General features: G+C 34.8%; 1 protein-coding gene across 2 annotated transcripts in view; it reads right to left on the reverse strand.

Annotated features, from left to right (window-relative positions):
- LOC108709161 (neuroligin-4, X-linked) overlaps positions 1-14,749 on the reverse strand; it is a 164,113-nt gene that overhangs the window by 45,153 nt on the left and 104,211 nt on the right. For both annotated transcript variants that reach the window (XM_018248768.2, XM_041583311.1), the window contains one exon: positions 14,306-14,458. In XM_018248768.2, coding sequence (XP_018104257.1) covers positions 14,306-14,458 — 153 coding nt within the window. The remainder of the gene's footprint in view (positions 1-14,305; positions 14,459-14,749) is intronic.

Genomic DNA, 14,749 nt, shown 5'->3' on the forward strand with positions numbered 1-14,749 from the left:
GCCCAGAGATTATTCTCATCCCAGGAGAAGGCCTAACATTGCTGTTGCCATTGGGCATGCAGTTTTGAATAAGAGACTTCACAGCATTTTGGAATCCCTATATGATAAAGTAATATACAAATTCCTCTTTTATATGCAAAGTCTGTACTTGTATATTATTACACTCTGATAGTAATAATATTTGTAAACACCTAAATATTAGAACTCATTAATCAGAAACTGGCCTTGTCATATGTATAAGTGAAGCTATTAATCTCTTGGAACTTTTACAACCAAGTCCTTTCCATGCTTCAAAGCCTAAAAGATACAGGTAACCTTTGTAATAAATATGATGAATTCTATAAATGAAGTGTTGCATGAAGGGCAAGAAAGATATTAAAATGCAGGGAAACACATTTAAATATTGTATGCATCGTCTTAACATAAATCTGAACATGAAGCTCATAATATCTACTCAGCAGTTTTACAAGTTCTGGGATTTTCAGAATTGAACGTTTAAACGTAAACAATAAAAGCAAATTACTCTACATAAAGTGATAATTATTTACTATTTCATGTATTTCCTTTACACATCTATAAATATCTATATATGGAGTACTTTTTGGGCAATCCAGAAACATAGTCCAAAAAAGTGAATGACCTTGAGACACAACCCACAAACCCCCATTGTAGGTTTTTTTTTCAACCTCAAAATGAAAAAAACAAACAAAAAAACTGCTCTCTGAAACTATTTTTATTTTACTTGTACTTAGGTTATAGCTTGATCAATCAAAGCCCTTGTTGTCAACTACTCCCCTCTATCAACAATGGGTCTAGTGCAATATAACATGGTAGTGTTTCAGTCTAGAATTTTAGAAAATTATTTCTGTTGGGACTTTTTTTTAGAATCTTACCACAGATAAGGATGTATCTTACTATAGTCCTCTGTATCTTGTGATGCAGTCAGTGATGTTATGCTATAATAGTTGGAAGTCTGATGAGTTTTCAAGTAAATGATCAGTTTGTCCTAAGAAAGGTGTCAGCACAGAAATATGAATTCAGTAATATTGTGAATTAAATCAAGTCATGAGCATGGTAAATAATATATTGTCTGAATATGGAAATCAGGGAATTAAACCTTAATGTGTACAGAACATTTTACCATTATTTCAGAAGCTTATGGGGCCGATTCATCAATAGTCGAATATCGAGGGTTAATTAACCCTCGATATTCGACTGGGAACTAAAAACGTTCGACTTCGAATATCGAAGTCGAACGATTTTGCGCAAATCCTGCGATCGATTCGAACGATTCGAAGGATTTGAATCCAACGATCGAAGGAGAATCCTTCGAACAAAAAATCACAGGCAAGCCTATGGGGACCTTCCCCATAGGCTAACATTGACTTCGGTAGGTTTTATCTACCGAAGTAGGTGGTCGAAGTATTTTTTAAAGAGACAGTACTTCGATTATCGAATGGTCAAATAGTCGAACGATTTTTACTTCGAATCATTCGAATCGTTCGAATTCGAACGAATTTAACCAATTTGATGGTCGAAGTACCCAAAAAATACTTCGAAAGTTTGTTACATTCGAATTCTTCACTCGAATTTTGTAAATCTGCCCCCATGTGGCTGTAAACACTAATTCAAGAGCATGTTCCATGTTTATTTTAGCAGAGTAGGTGTTGAGATATAATAATACGAATATCATTATGTATTGGTCATTGGTTATTACCTCTGTTATGCCAGTCCTGAGATATATATTTATCAGTGTAAAGCATGTAGCAAATATTAAGGTCTTGAAACCAGCCAAGATAAAACCATGGATAAACAGGTTTCATTTTGTGCACCAGATAAAAGTGCTAGTGTTCCTTCTACACGCTCCTCTACACCCTGCAACCCACTGCTGCTTCTTAACTTGAACCCTTGAATGAAACATAAGTTCAGTGGCAAAATACATCTACATGTCACCCCTATAGCATTGCCAGGACTACCACAGTTATGGTTCTAATATAGAGATACCCCGTGTGCTCAGATGCTGAATGAACAATATACTGATTAATATAGAAAATGAATTGTCATACAAGCAGTTAAAATGGGGTATGCCTAACTTTATACCTTACCGCCTTCCATCCCACTCTTCCCTAGTTGCAAATACCAAACATTCTCACATCTGTAAAATGTGTATCTTTGGTTTCACTTGTCACTTTACAGCACTTTAAAATAATGCAAACCAAGTAGGAACCACACAGACTTAAAATGCTCTTAATCAACTGCAGGGTCAGGCTACCACCCTGGCTAATAGAAACACATACAGCTAGACAATTTTACAAGTATACCAAGTCAGAAAGTCAAGCAAAAAAAGACAGGTTATTGCTTATTCAACTTATATATATGATGAAGGAGTGCAAGGTTATAATTTGGAAATTAGTACATTTAAAGGACAAGACAAGTCTTATTATTTTATACAGTAAATTATAACAGAAAGGTTCCTCATAGCCATCAACAATATTTCCAAAAAGGAAAGATGGTGGCTTTGCCAATATATGCATTTAATGACTTTCATAAAGGGAATATGTTACTTGTTTTGTCAGAAGGACAGTATAAATGTGCAAACTAGTACAGAGTAAACAAAAATGTATTCAGGGGCCTTGGGGATGGCAATACAATATATTTTTAAATGAAAATAGAAGACCTACAGCATGAAGCACTGTGTGTTCTTCATTCATTTTAATGGCAACAAGACTATGATTCCATTAAATGTTAGGTTGCCTTTTACTTGATTAATCTGTTGAGATTGTGTCCCAACAATTTCTAAATTATGTTTTATATTAAACATTTTTTATGCATTGGATCCTGCATAATTGTTTTAATAGCATAAATACAAAAGGTTTAGAGCAATAGAAGCATCAGCTCAGCTTCAAAATGCCAGGCTTTTTTTCTGTATTCAGTTTCTTTCTTTGTATTCCATGTGTTTTCCTTACTTTAAAAATATAGGCTCTGTTCAACAATTAGAGAACAGCATTTGGTATGAAAAATTACAATACCCTACAGTGTTTTTGCCCTGGCTAATATAAAGGATACAGTGGATATTCTACAATGTGGCTTTCTAGTGTTTTAGCTGTCAATATCTATAATGTTGTTAACATCTTAGATCAATGAGCAAATCATAACTAGACCCTGGAGTATTTTTATGTTTACAATTGTATGTAATTGTGTATGTTTAGCCACAAAACCAAAAGCATAGTTTATACTGTGCTGTGTGTTTACTTCCCTGTGGGAATATTAAATTGCAGGCCCAGCAAGTATTCCATTTCAAGCACAGCAAGCTATCCAGATCCAAATTGGATCCTTCTTTCCTTCATATGTGATATGAGCCTGCTCATTAAAGTGTCTTCCAATCAATGCTGTGCGCTTCTCACAGTATTATTAGTCTAATAAAGCTTCCAGTGATAAATAAAAGTCTTTCCTTTCCTCTAGATGAAAGTCATTACTTTCGATTAAGGGATAAGATTGAGATGATGAAAATTGATGATTAGTCGCAGCCAATAACCTTTACCTGTAGATGTTTTCTGAAGAATCCACTTACATTCATCAGCAACTGAGGGTTTGTTTAGTCACCGCTTTGTCTCCCTTCAAGGGCATATGTACTAGCTGCAATGGTGCTCTTATAGATATAGAGCAAACTGTATCAATTGAAAATGAATGTCTGGGTTTTTTTTTTTAATATAACAGGAGATTATATATATATATATAGTCAATCCCAAAGCCGGCACTCTCGACAGCAGGTTACAGTTGCCTGGGTGCAGTATCAAAAACGAAATTTCCAACGTACAAGCAAGATCCGCACTCACAGGTCTTAAAAATGAATAAAAGTTTTTATTGTAAAGGGCTAAAGTTTCGGCCTCCTCCAAGGCCTTTTTCAAAGTACATAATACACACGCATTAAATACCCAGGTTGGTGGGAAAACAGGCCAACTTGAAAATGACGTATACACCTCATCATCAGAATCGACTACTACTAAGTTGTCACATGTTATACAATTTACACATACTAATCTGCCACTCGCAACAAATAACATAAATTACGACAAACTATTAGATACTAGTTAAAATCAAGATACAGTGCAACAAAGTTCTTAACTTCCTTTATCAATTGCTATGACATTCATATTGCTATCTATGTTGCACAATGTATCGTCCTATTGAAAAGAGGTGGAAGGTCTGCATTGGGGCTCTCTCAGTCTTAAACATATTCGTATCCTTATATAGTGTAACATCCCTCTAAACTCAAATTAAAAAATATTTTAAAAAAATATTTTTAACAATTGTTGCCCGCCTGCTACTGCTATGGTACCCACTGAATGAAGCTATCAACCTTTAAATATTATCAAATCCCTCAGAGAGGAGAGGTTCACCGCTTCGATTGGAGTGCCGGCACCTGTGAAAGAGTTCTACAACCTCCCATCCGCTTGAGCTCTATACCGTACCGGGACCCGCACCTGAGTGTCAGCGGCTCTTTGTATGTTCGAGCTGAACAAGCGCCGGAAGCAGAGTGACCGGGTCCTTACGCATACGGTGAGGTGAGCCTTACGAGAAGCGGAGTCTGTTAGCGCCGTGATAATGGCACCTGAGAGCGATACTCCCCGGTTTCGGGGTAAGCTGCATGTGGACTACTGTTCAATCCCTCCGCTGATTGCTTTGGTGGTGATCGTTGGATGGGATCTTTAACACTACACCGAAGCGACCACCAACCAGATACCCCCATGATTTCTTCACACTGGTTATTTTACGGACGATTCTTTAGTGACTTTCATTGGGATATATACGTATATTGTTTATTGACACGGTGATTTAAAATATATATATCTATTCTCTGATTTTTTATTCTTTATTTTTATTTTATACTTATTTTTATTTTATGCTTATGTTTTTTTTTTCTACAGTCTAATAGTTATTTATTTCTTCTATAGCACTTTCTGATTTTTGATGCTAATTTTTGACGAACATTTAGTGGTTCGGGTATGGGCTGTTAGTTTGTGGCATGGAAAGGGTTAATCTATCGATGGGGTACATAAATAATATAGCCACCACGATGTGCTTAGGGGATGGTTAGTGGATTCTTTCTATTATTTATGGCTTGTGAATGTCACTTACTACATGAGGGATTTGATAATATTTAAAGGTTGATAGCTTCATTCAGTGGGTACCATAGCAGTAGCAGGCGGGCAACAATTGTTAAAAATATTTTTTAAAAATATTTTTTAATTTGAGTTTAGAGGGATGTTACACTATATAAGGATACGAATATGTTTAAGACTGAGAGAGCCCCAATGCAGACCTTCCACCTCTTTTCAATAGGACGATACATTGTGCAACATAGATAGCAATATGAATGTCATAGCAATTGATAAAGGAAGTTAAGAACTTTGTTGCACTGTATCTTGATTTTAACTAGTATCTAATAGTTTGTCGTAATTTATGTTATTTGTTGCGAGTGGCAGATTAGTATGTGTAAATTGTATAACATGTGACAACTTAGTAGTAGTCGATTCTGATGATGAGGTGTATACGTCATTTTCAAGTTGGCCTGTTTTCCCGCCAACCTGGGTATTTAATGCGTGTGTATTATGTATTTTGTACTTTGAAAAAGGCCTCGGAGGAGGCCGAAACGTTAGCCCTTTACAATAAAAACTTTTATTCATTTTTAAGACCTTTGAGTGCGGATCTTGCTTGTACGTTATATATATATATATAGTCCCACAGTGCCTGCACTCAATCCAGAAAATGAAGACAGAGGTGCATGATCCAATATGTAATAGTACATGAACAGAAGATCAGCACTCTCTGTAGTTTGGTGAAACTGTGTTGATTTATTTCACAAAATAACAAGATATTTTGTGAAACAAATCAACACAGTTTCACCAAACTACAGAGAGTGCTGATCTTCTGTTTACATATATATATATATATATATATATATATATATATATATATATATATATATATATATATATATATATATATATATATATATATATATATATTCAAATACATCACCTGTATAAAGTATACACAGATGGAACAAAATCATATGCATCTGTACAGTTTTATCTACCTATAAGATACATTTTCTGGATGAAAATAGGTTCCTAAAGTTCTAATGAGAAAGTTTCTGAATGAAGAAAATAGGAAAAATAGAAAGATTATCTGAACTATTATCTGGAATGTTTGGGACTATGTTATTTGGATAACCATACCTTAACTTGTCTTACATTTATTTAAACATTAAATTAGTATGGTATTGCAGCAAGGAGTAATACAATCCAAAATTATTTTTTATTATGTAAATAGTAAAAAAATTAAGCAGGAATGGGTGGAACCCTTATTATTAGACTGGGGGGTCAGTTGGTTGTTGTAACATTCACAGCAGGAAGCCGCAGTAACTGGAGTTAGTCTCACACTTGGAAGTGGGTATGGTGGAAGCCCAGGGGGATAGCCATAAACAAGGGAGAAGGCATAGTGATTTTACAGGTTTAAAGAAAACAGGAACAGGCCAAAATCAAATACAAGGTCAAAACAAAGTCATTTTGGGAACAGGCAGACTCAGAAACAACAAAGACAAGATCAGGACCGATCCCCAAGAGCCACCAGTGGCTCACATGGTAAGTGCAACAGTCCAGAACACCATGAACAAGAGTTCGACTCCTGGGCTGGTCCTTACAGTTGTTTAGAACAAAGAAAAAGCAGAGATTCTGAACTGCTGTTTTTCATCTGCATGGTGAGAGAAATACTGGCGAATTGCTAATGTTGGCGCCGCTATTCAAAAAGTGATCCCATTCTCGGCCTCAGAACTATAGGCCAGTTAGTATGACGTCAGTGGTAGGAAAACTTTTCAAAGGGCTATCAAGGGATAATATACTTGACTTTATTGCAAATATTAATGCTATGAGTTTGCGCAAGCATGGGTTTTATTCGTAATAGAGCTTGCCAGACTAATTTAATGTCTTTTTATAAGAAGGTGAGCAGGAAACTTGACTCTGGGATGGCAGTGGATGTAATCTACTTAGACTTTGCTAAAGCATTTGATTTATTTGACATGTTCTAATTGGACTAGTGTTGTTAGTGGAGTACAGCAGGGGTCTGTACTTGGTCCTTTGCTTTTCAACTTGTTTATTAATGACCTGGAGGTGGCCATTGAAAGTACTCTTTCTATTTTTGATGATGATACTAAATTGTGCAGAACCATAAGTTCCATGCAGGATGCTGCCGTTTGGAAACCTGTACAGCAAAATGGAAAATGAGGTTCGATGTTGATAAATGCATAGTTATGCACTTATCCAATTCCTTACCCTTTAGGCCAATTCACACAGCTTAGATACCTCCAGCTACAAAATACTGGTTTATTGTTACCCTGAAAAGGGAAATCATTTAAAAAATTATAATTATTTGAATAAAATGGACTCTATGGGCGATGGCCTTCCTGTAATTCCCAACTTTTTTTTTATCAGCAACAGCTGATATAAGAGGGTTACCATTAAAAATATATGATCGATAAACCCAATAAAAATATATTAAGCACCTAAACTTTGTAACCATCAAGTACCTGCTTGCGATTATTTTTCTTCCAAATGATCCATTCTTTTTAGCATGAAACTTGTGGTTTCACAAACTTGTGGTTTCTTTTTAGCATGAAACTTGTGGTTTCACATTTTCCCCCCTATAGTTGTGCAAACAACTGCTAGTTGTACCAGGCAACTGAGCACTGAATACATCCCCAAGATATGTTATTAATAACAGATTCTAAAATAAAATGTATTCTACATATACTCATTTGCTTACTTGCCAGAAAAGGACACCAAAGGATTGCACATTTATCCAGCAATTTATGTAAATGTCAATACAAACCAGTTACTCTATTCATCCTGATACACTGCTGGGAATATAGTGCATATATTACATTTTAAAGTTACAATTTTTTTTTTTTTTTTTTTGGAATACACAGTAAATATAGAATTCTGTTTTATATATCCCGTCCTAAATACATAAAATTATCAATATGCAGTTATGCTTCTCTATAGTCATGTCACAAACATTTTCATACTGCATTAAAATATATCAAGGCATGCATTATGCGCTTATGTTACATGATAATTTAATATAATTTCCCTATTAAGTATGTGTTGTTTATACACTAAAGTCAATGTTTCCTTAGCTCAAAGAGCTGCATTAGCAATTCTAATAATTAAGCAACAGACATGTATCAAGGCAGATCTTCCTCCTTTTGATTATTCTTCCATCTCACTGCTAAGTAAACACACTGACAGTCTCTAACTATATTGCTTTTGTGTTATTCTCTGTCATCAAGACTCTTTTTATTGATTGCATATATATCTGCAATGATTTATTACCCCTCTAATACTGTATGTTAAATCTACAATATTGATTACCAGTAAAATTGGTCATTCATAAGGCCTAATTTACCACATATTGTTCTAAGAACTGTTTAAAGGTTTTATGTCTGCTCTGCTCAAGCCACAAATTAAAAGGAATACTAAGAATTTTTTGCAGACTTATTTCTACTATAATATTCAGAAATAATTATTTATTTATATATGTTTCAACATAACCCATAACTAACTGATGACACTGGATTAGCAGTAAAAATAAAATGTTATTCATAAAGTCAGAATCAAACCCAAAGGAAACTATGACAGGAGAATGCAATTAAAAAAATCTTAGTTTCTGTCTGTAGAAGACCACAGGACTATTAAAAAAACAAAATATTGGAAGTATATGTAAGCCTAACAATATATTATGCACACCTTTTATTCTTTTATTTTACACATTTTTCTTGGTAAGTCAAATAAAAAATTATAAATTTGGCCCCAAAAAGGACCATTTTGTTCAATTATGTGTTCCTTTATAGAATAATTAAACAAATGTAAACTCAGATTAGAAAGATTGAATATATGACTTAACAATAAAACAAATGCATACTCAAGTTGATATATAAAAGGCATTTTTTCATTCCTCATACCTCTTGTTTAAATAAAAACCTTCTTAATACATACACAAAAATATCTGTTTATAAATACTACACACATGCGCACACACACATATCTTCTGTTATATATAACATCATGTAACCACACACTGTAGGTCTTGAAAAAAATTTACTGAACCAATGTTTCTGTCTCAACAGAGACAGAAATAATATATAAAGGTATATATACAGTATACAGTACAGTATATACACATAAATAAATAGCATTATATATTCAAATTCTCCAATCAGAATTTGAATATGTAATGCTATTTAACATTGGTTAAAACGGTTTTGTATCATCCTTGAGAAAGGTCCTAACAAGGACCGAAACGTTGGACATTGGTACAACACAATAAATAATTGAAGTTTTATATGGGAGTGCTGGTTCCTTGAATACCCCGGCTATATATGCCAGAATAACGGTTGCCTTGGAGTGCGGTTATTCACTGGACTGTGATATATATATATTTGTATGCATCATACGTACCGGCACTCACCACATTCCAAATGAATCCTGGCTGCTTCATATTAAAGTCAATAGTAAAAAAGTACTGGCGCCACTCACAGGCATAATGAAAAATGAATTTATTGGAACTTCATATAATCCCCCACATCAAATTTTGGTTCTCTTTGAATGTTCATTATGCCCGAGAGTGCCTGTGGTATCTTCGCCTAATTTATAAAAAGTCCACTGCAAGGTCAGAATTTAATTAAATTTGGGTTTCAGGTTTTTAACCCTTTCCTGTATGGTATTCTATACATGTCTGCTGAGCCAGGCATTTGGACTTCATTGGTTCTACCTTTGCTACCATCACAATCTCCACCCTCAGATAGATTAAGGCAGGTTGTCTGTAATTCAGTTATTAAGGGCCTATTTCAGCCAGACTCCTCCTACCCCCATTGCTGGATCGTTGAGTGACTTTCCTTGTTCTAGCTCCCAAATTCTTGAGTATGTGTTCCTGAGTCCCTTGCTTGTTTCTGAATGTCTACCTTGTTCCTTATACTTTAGTCCCTGTTCCTTGCTTTATTGCTTTGGATCTTCTGTTTTTTCCTCTAACTTGTTTAAAAAACTTGTATTTCCTGCTGCCTGCCTAGACCTCTTGGTTGTTTATAAGGCTGTTACAAGCAACTCCCAGTCATTGAGTGCCACAGCCTGATTTAACCTTATATCTCCACTGATTCCTTGCCTTGGTCTCTGTTTGTTCCTGGTTCCAAGTCCCTGAGACCTTGTCCTGGTACCCAGCCTGCTTCATGTTTGATCTCCCGGTTTGACCTCAACCTCTTCTCCCCTGCTTCATTTTTAATCCCCCCTGATCCTGAATCTCAGCCTGTGAATTGGATTAACATTTGTAAACTGCTTGCATCTGGCCCATTTACTGGTCTCTGTCTCTGCCTGCCAATTATCAATCATTGTATATTCATTTTCATTTCTGTTTTGGATCATAAAGTGATACTGACACTAAAAATGTTTTAAAAATATTTGCCAACATGACTGTGCCTTCTTAACCTGTCAGTTACGGTTTCTCATACTAACGAACTACTGCTACACAAATATGGCAGCCACCTCATAGAGGAACATGAGGGTAAGAAAGGTATGGTAAAAGCATCAGGTAAATACCTGTTAGTATCTCTTTAAGTTGTTCATTATATCTCTCTTTACCTTTCTATATGGCATCTAGACTCTATTCTGCCATTTATAACTATACTCCACATTAATAAAAAATACAAAAAGTATCCCATAACTCATACTTCCATAAAACCCTCCTTTTATTCAAAAGTCAAATTAAAATGTTAACAGACATACAGATCCATGGTATTCTGCGTTATGTGTCTCATGCACTCTAGTAGTTAATCATAAGCAGTCACAGCACAATGTTAGCATGCAAATTTTAAACCCTAATAATATATCTACTCCATGTTACCCAGCATATAGGCTCCCATCTACTTGCCTTTGCTCAGTGACAGAACACAACAGTCTTACAGGTTACTTCTTATTTTATTCTTCAGTTGAATTATTATTTATTTATGGATATATGGATCACCTCCTTAATATGTATAAAGACATCTATAGCTTTTTAATTAGAATAAGGATTTTTTTCCTTAAAGGGATACTGTCATGGGAAAAAACATTTTTTTCAAAACTCATCAGTTAATAGTGCTGCTCCAGCAGAATTCTGCACTGAAATCCATTTCTCAAAAGAGCAAACAGATATTGTTATATTCAATTTTGAAATCTGACATGGGGCTAGACATTTTGTCAATTTCCCAGCTGCCCCCAGTCATGTGACTTGTGCTCTGATAAACTTCAGTCACTCTTTACTGCTGTACTGCAAGTTGGAGCAAATCACCCCCTCCCTTCCCCCCCCCCGCAGCCTAACAAAGAACAATGGGAAGGGAACCAGACAGCAGCTCCCTAACACAAGATAACAGCTGCCTGGTAGATCTAAGAACAACACTCAATAGTAAAATCCAGGTCCCACTGAGACACATTCAGTTACATTGAGAAGGAAAAACAGCAGCCTGCCAGAAAGCATTTCTCTCCTAAAGTGCAGGCACAAGTCACATGACTGGGGGCAGCTGGGAAATTGACAAAATGTCTAGCCCCATGTCAGAGTTCAAAATTGAATATAAAAAAAATCTGTTTGCTCTTTTGAGAAATGGATTTCAGTGCAGAATTCTGCTGGAGCAGCACTATTAACTGATTCATTTTGAAAAAAAATGTTTTTTCCCATGACAGTATCCCTTTAAATATGCATCTATAGATTACTTGTATAAATGTGAAAATAACTAGTTCCCAAACATTAATCAAACTACAGTTTGTTAGTTATAAATTACAAAGTGTCAACCAATTCATAATCATTGGGGAATCATAGGTTAATCGATATGAAAATACTGTAGATTTGAATGTGTTATCATTCTTGAGCTCTCATTGATCTGAGTGGGAAGCAGGTCATATGTCATCAATCTACTTACAAAAAATGTAATGTAAACAAATGATCTACTGCTGACTTTGTATAACTCTGAACCAATGATCTCCAGTCCTATTAGATGCAAAAGAATAACCTTTCCTTGGAATGCGATTTTTTGAGGGCCCTCAAACCACCATTGGGGAATAGGATTGTGGGATCAATACAATGATTAATTAGGATGTCATCCATTAGGCATTAGAGAACTGCTGCTTTGTAAGGAAAATTAAAAAGACAACCATGTCTTTTCATTTTTTAGTGTAAATTAGTTTCCCAAGCTATTGTTTTAAGTATTCTATATAGCATTCTATATACACACATTCTATATAGACATGATGGTCCCTACTGAGGGCAAGAAATTACACACTAGAAATAATTTTAGGAAAAATAATAAAGAATATATATAATGTGATGATACCTACATAGTTCAGAATTTCATTATTATAAATTAAATAAATTGCACAAGATATAACATAAATTCAGGATGCTAATACATTATTGATTATTGACATTATGCGACACTTTACAGAGATTGTTCACCATTCAAATCTGTCTCTACCCAATTTTTTGGAGTGTGGGAGAAGACTGGTGCAACATATGAAATGATTGCAATCAAACTCAAGGCCCTGGCCATGCAAGAAAGCTTAACCACCACTCCACTGTGCTGACAATATTGTTTGCCAAAAGCCTTATATGGGGCTAAAAACACAAAACACTTTTAAAAATGACAATTTTTGCCAAATGCGAAATCGGCAACATATTTGCAAGCACTCACCCCAATTTATCAAAGCCCAAGAATCATGAACATGTAATAGTGATTCATACTGCAAATATTTGGGGGTTTTCTTCTATACATTTAATAATGTCAGCAGATACATGAACCCTGAAATGGTTTAGCAGAAGTAGCATTTGAGTCCCTCGTGCCTATGAATTCATTTAAATTAGACTAGATTGCTTTCTAGTATCAGCACCTTTGGGCAAGCTACTGTGCTTCCTTAATAGATTATATAAGGTCTCAAAATGATTGAAAATGTATGGCTGAACTTCCATATGTACTTATATGTTAACTAGCAATGCAGTATTGGTATACTTGCATGTTACTATTGTTATATAGTTGAGGTCACAAAACTAAAAATAATTTAAATTCAAGAAATAACTTGCACAGATTAGAGATTCATCAAGAAGTGTAGAGTGCATTGTTGGAGGACAGAAGTCAGTCCTATTCTTACAACCTGCCACCACCCATGTGCCACATCCAGCACGTTTCTCATACATAGAACATGGGGGAAGTGCAGATCTAAGTGCTCCAAAATTATGGACCTGGTTGAGTGGAACAAAGTAGTGATGGGCGAATTTATTCTCCAATGAAATCCATGTTTGCTCTGTGTATATCCTTTCTGTTGCAAAACACTCTATATCACTATTTCAGCCCTTCTCATGTTTGATTACAGTGTAATAATGAGTCAATATTGTACAGTAATAATTAATATAGCCTATGCAGAAACCCGAGGCACTTGTCTAGGGCAATGACTTTAGAGGAGCATCCTTTGGGTGTCTATACATAAAAAAACACAATACTTTATTTAACTACCCCAACTGGTGTGTTTGTGCAAATAGTTTTTAATTTGAGATAAAGGTTAGCCAAGTTTATTTTGAAAAATTACCTCTATAGAATCCAACTTTAGCTCAAAATATTAACATATTAGACTAAGTGGTGTAAGCTCTTGAGAGCAATTTAAATTAGTATCAACATAAATATAAATACAGTTCAACAATAATACTTATATTTTGTTTTTGAACAGTTTTCAACAAGGCCTTTGCAAGTGCTATATTCTACTTATATTCAATATAGATTTTAGTTGCATAAATATATATTTTTTTATTAATGATTTGGAAATGAAGGAACGTGGAAGAAGGCCTTTGTCACTTCAATAACTGAATACAGTTGTTTAACAGAAAAAAAAACAAGATACATCTTTCTTGGGTAAATCTGAGTTTCAAAATCTGAGTGACAAATCTACACGATTCTAGAAATCAATCAATTTTGAAGGACACTGTCATTTCTTTAGTTTATATTTAAATATCAGTGAAATGAACCTCTATATTTGACTCAGTATTCATAGCATCACTAGCCTAAGCAATATGGAAGTGCAGCTGATTTTTCTTGGAACGCTTTATGCAACTAGAATCTACAGTATATGATTTGATCAGATCGTAGATCTGTCAGAAACTGTTTGCTCAGCTTTTCTGGAGGGATAAAAAAATGCAGGAAATGCTACTGGAATGCAAATAAACATGATTTACTTACCTAAAACTCCTAGCCTGTAATTAACAGTAATAACAATGACATTTCCATGACTTGCGAGTATACTTCCATCGATCATGTTTCCCGTACCCTCCATATAGGAACCTCCATGAATGTAAACCATGACTGGTTTCCTATTGTTTGGATCATGAATATCTAAAGATGAAAATAGGCAAATGAAGGTAAAGTCACACAGGTGTTTTTTTTAATTACATCATTTTTTAAGTAATGATTTTTGTAAAATTAAATGTTTGCTATTTGTCAAGGGAAATACTATGCATATCATAATTATAAATAAATAATATATAAGCCATACTATACGTATATCATGACGCCAATATATATAAATATACATATACACAGTTCACAGATTAGTTTACCTAAAGTATATGTATATGATTGGAACACAGCCTTGAGAAAGGTCCCTGATGGGACCGAAACCTCAGG

The sequence above is a fragment of the Xenopus laevis genome, chromosome 2S, assembly GCF_017654675.1.
Source record: "Xenopus laevis strain J_2021 chromosome 2S, Xenopus_laevis_v10.1, whole genome shotgun sequence".
NCBI lineage: Eukaryota > Metazoa > Chordata > Amphibia > Anura > Pipidae > Xenopus > Xenopus laevis.